At 42.1% G+C, this 4,499-nt stretch overlaps 1 protein-coding gene across 1 annotated transcript in view; it reads right to left on the reverse strand.

The window, feature by feature from the left end:
- Window positions 1–3,916: 3,916 nt before the first annotated feature.
- LOC138956707 (ornithine decarboxylase-like) overlaps window positions 3,917–4,499 on the reverse strand; it is a gene marked incomplete at its 3' end in the record, with an annotated part of 1,895 nt that continues 1,312 nt past the window's right edge. Inside the window, 2 exon segments of the mRNA XM_070327996.1 lie at window positions 3,917–4,013; window positions 4,424–4,499. The exon segment at window positions 4,424–4,499 is cut by the window's right edge and continues 192 nt beyond it. Coding sequence (XP_070184097.1) covers window positions 3,917–4,013; window positions 4,424–4,499 — 173 coding nt within the window.

Consider the following 4,499-nt stretch of genomic DNA (forward strand, 5'->3'; position numbering starts at 1 on the left):
ACAAAAGGGTCTAACATCGAACGCAGAAGAAGAAAAAGAAGAACAAAAGGGTCTTTCCTGGCAAAATTGTAGAGGCATAGATAAAAATGTCCACCAAAATACCCGTGTGACTTGGAATAATAGGCCGTGAAAAGTAGGATATGCGCCGACGGAAATGGCTGCGATCTGCTGGCCGATGTGAATGCGTGATGTATCACGCCGTATAAACGGTTGCACCGACTGAAAGCCGCGGGATCGGTTGCATCGACTAAAAGCCGCGGGATCAGGACACGCGAGGTGAGTTTCTCCACAAAATTACAAATCTCTTCTCTTAATTAGTAGATTATCACATAACTTTTGTTTACACTTTGAACTTAGGTGTTGTAGCATCACATCATCGATTTTTTTCATTGATTGCATTTACGTGGGAATGTTGAACTGTGATTATTTACACTTGTTAGTTGTTAAAGCGCATTTTTGTAAATTTTGACTTTCAACCTTCACCACTAAAAATCAAGCTTTCGGACAAAGCTACAGACAATTAAAATGTAATCAATGATTATGTATTGACCATTGGGTTAAATTTTATTAGCTAATGTTACATAGTTACTTCATATTTTACGGATATGCAAGGACACTAAACAGTTTGACGGTTGCACACCACGGAAAATCCTTGTACAGACCGGTTGTGCGCCACGGTAGTCATCGGTTGTGCGCCGTGGTAGTAATTGAAAGTTGAAAAGGTTTACTTTAAGGCTGAAAAATCGCTTCTGAACATTGTACAACAAACATCATGCCATGTAATGGTGTACAGTGGCCAGCAAAAGTATCGCACCAAATGGGAAGAACGGAAATGACTAAAATTGCTTTGAACGAATCGGGAAATTACCTTACATTTTAACGGTTCTAATTAGATATGTAAGAACTCTTCATTTGCTAACATATTTGGTATCACAAGAAAGAGGGGACTTTCGTCTTTACTATGTTAAAAATTCATGATTGTAGTATACTTGATTGTATTAAAAAGACCGTTTGAAAAGTGTCTAAATTGTCAGACCTTTCCTCTCTTGCTATGTGGTGCAATACTTTTGCCGGCCACTGTACAGGTGGTTTGACCCGGATACTTGTACAGTCCCAATAGTTTCATGGAGACACGCACTTTTTACACCCCCGGTATAGGGGTGTGTATAGGTTTCACTCGATGTGTTTGTGTGTTTGTTTGTTTGTTTGTTTATGTTCGCATATAGATCTCAAGAATGAACGGACCGATCGTCACCAAACTTGGTGAACAGGTTCTATACATTCCTGAGACGGTCCTTACAAAAATTGGGACCAGTCAAACACACGGTTAGGGAGTTATTGGTGGATTAAGATTAAGAGTGACATATTAATGGTCAAAGGGAAATAACCTTCTCAGTTGGTGGCAGTGAGAATGGTTATTTCCCTTTGACCAACGGGGGTGTTTTTCCTACCTCGACGTACCCTTTCGCAATGGACCCTGTGTTTACATTCTGACTTCTGACTTCTGACTTCTGACTTCTGACTTTTGACTTTTGACTTTTGACTTTTGACTTTTGACTTTCTGACTTTCTGACTTTCTGACTTCTGACTTTCTCTCTTCTGACTTCTGACTTCTGACTTTCTCTCTTCTGACTTCTGACTTCTGACTTCTGACTTCTGACTTTTGACTTTTGACTTTTGACTTCTGACTTCGGGGGTGTTTTTCCTACCTCGGAGGAATTTCTTGTTTTAGGATGGTACTCGCACTCTGATATTTCTAATTTTCTATGGCAGATGGAGTTCGGCCTCTGAAATCACCTGTCCACTGCATAAACCATGGATGCGAATCAGCCCTGCTTCATGTGCTGGTATTGTTCTGAAAAATGTGAAGAATTCATCACCGCTATCGATCATGCTTTGTCATTACACCCCACTGAAAATGTAAAGCTTCGCATTCTTCGGCTTGACGATAAAGCCGGGGTATTCAGATATTGTTCAAAAGACTTCGAAGTAATTCCAAAGACAGTAGCAGAGGGATACCACATTGTTGGCCATAAGAATGAAACTATCACAATAGAATGCAAAGCCGACGAATGCAAAACTGGCGAATGCAAAGCGGACGAACCAGCATCAAATTCGGACAGTGATGAATCAACTGGTGTTTCTCGTCATGGGTATGCATGTGCTGACTCAGCAGTCGGGCACAAGCAAAACTCTTGCCGCATTTGCTGCAGACTGCAAGAAGCCTTGGTTCTGTCTTACAATTGTGGCGTGTGAGGTTCCGTTTGCTTTGGAAATACTTGTTGCATTTTTTGCATCTGTGTGGCTTTATGCCTTGATGACCAATATAGTGGCTGTGAAATTCAGTAATGTTCATGAAAGCTTTATCACATACCCCGCACGTGTATCTTGATCCCGTTTGAAAGCCGTGTTCTTGTCTCCTGTGTTCTGTTAGACCAGAAGCATATTTGCCACACTCTTGACACAGATGACGCTTGCCTAAACTCCCAGACGGCTTTGATGGTGTTGATGTCCTTGTGGGTGGACCTATGGTCTGAGCTTGCCCTTGTGAAAGAACAGCGTCCACAGCTTCCACCATCTCTTCGCTAACATCAAGATAGCTATCCGTCGTGATACCAGAGATCTCCATTCTGCAACCTCTCTGCCGGGATCGGTGGGGGGTGGTAGCCCGCTATCGTGGGGGTTGGGGGTTGCAGAGAAGCAAAATTTGGAGTTATCGGATCGTACAAAAACGCACAGAACATCGGCAATAAAGGTGGTGGGGGACTATAACAACATAACAAAACAAGAGCTGAGACATTCACCAAATATAACTTGATATTACTGGCAAATTTAGAAGGACAATGTCCCATGGTGCACAACCGCTGGCAATCAAATATTGTCGCGACGTGCAACCATGCTCTTCCGTGGTGTGCAACCGTCAAACGTTTGGTGTCTTTACATATCCGTAAAATATGAAGTAACCATGTAACATTAGCTAATAAAATTTAACCCAATGGTCAATAAATAATCATTGATTACATCTTAATTGTCTGTAGGTTTGTCCGAAAGCTTGATTTTTGGTGGTGAAGGTTGAAAGTCAAAATTTACAAAAATGCGCTTTAACAAGTGTAAATAATCACAGTTCAACATTTCCACGTAAATGCAATCAATGAAAAAAATCGACGATGTGATGCTACAATACCTAAGTTCAAAGTGTAAACAAAAGTTATATGATAATCTACTAATTAAGAGAAGAGATTTGTAATTTTGTGGAGAAACTCACCTCGCTTGTCCTGATCCCGCGGCTTTTAGTCGATGCAACCGATCCCGCGGCTTTCAGTCGACGCAACCGTGTATACGGCGTGTGTATTGTGTAAAAAAAACCCATCTCACACGGCATAAATAAATCCCTGCGCCTTGAATATGTGCGCGATATAAATTGCATAAAAATAAAAATAAATCCCTGCGCTTAGAACTGTACCCACGGAATACGTACGCGCGATATAAGCCTCATATTGATATTGATAAAGACTTGATTTATGACCCTCCACCACGAAATGAGTCGCATGTCACCTCGCGCGGTTCTGCGCTAGGCTTAGTATAAGTCCGGGGAGTGTCTGGTAACAGTGTGAGGGTCACCTTAGTCACAGGCTTATAACTCAAACAGTTTTCGCTCTTTTCTAAAACAGTTTTCACCATTGGATAGAGCATACAAAACTCTGTAGGAAAATGTAAAAATATGAAAATCATGCAAAGGTGACATGCGACTCATTCCGTGGTGGAGGGTCACATTTGTCGGTCTTCCGTACACTGTTTACCTCCATGTCAAGACCCCCTCCTATTAAATACCTGCTATTATCACACTTATTGTGTAAGGTTGTTGGGTGCATGGCTATTGCTTTGACAAGGCTTTGAGCTAGACAGAAACACTGACCATAAAAAAGATCCGCTCTCGGCAGTTGTTTCTGCCAGTTCTGGTACCTCTTGATGACGTCACCCAGATCCACCAGAAAGAAGGCGTCCTCCCTGTCCTGGAAGAGTAGACAACTCTTAATTCATTTTGTTCCATTCTTCCAATGAGCAGGAATGCGGGTGGCTTCTTTCACTTGGAAAGCTAGCAGCAACAAGAGTCGCATTACCCTGGTGTGCGAATACGATACGACACGTTTCAGTGGGCCGAGCAGCTTTTTCTCACATGCTACAACAGTTCTCAAACTAAGCGAACATATTTTGCGGTATTCTTCCAAAAGCTAACCTGTCTATGTCTGTGCTCTGGCCCATTTGCCCTAACTGATCTCGTATTCTGTTACGCGCTTACCAACCGTTAACGTTCTCGTTTTGGTTTACTTTCTGCTATGGTGTCCATTATTTGATATCTGATACTTAACGAGATTACAATGGTGACAAAAAGAATGTTCCAAAATTTCTGTCGACTACTCACCTGTCGTTTTAGCTCAGCTGCTTTTTCTCGGACAATGTCCATGTGAGTCGTGGTCTCTGGGTGCACGTGCACCTCA

The sequence above is a fragment of the Littorina saxatilis genome, unplaced genomic scaffold, assembly GCF_037325665.1.
Source record: "Littorina saxatilis isolate snail1 unplaced genomic scaffold, US_GU_Lsax_2.0 scaffold_2809, whole genome shotgun sequence".
Classification (NCBI taxonomy): domain Eukaryota; kingdom Metazoa; phylum Mollusca; class Gastropoda; order Littorinimorpha; family Littorinidae; genus Littorina; species Littorina saxatilis.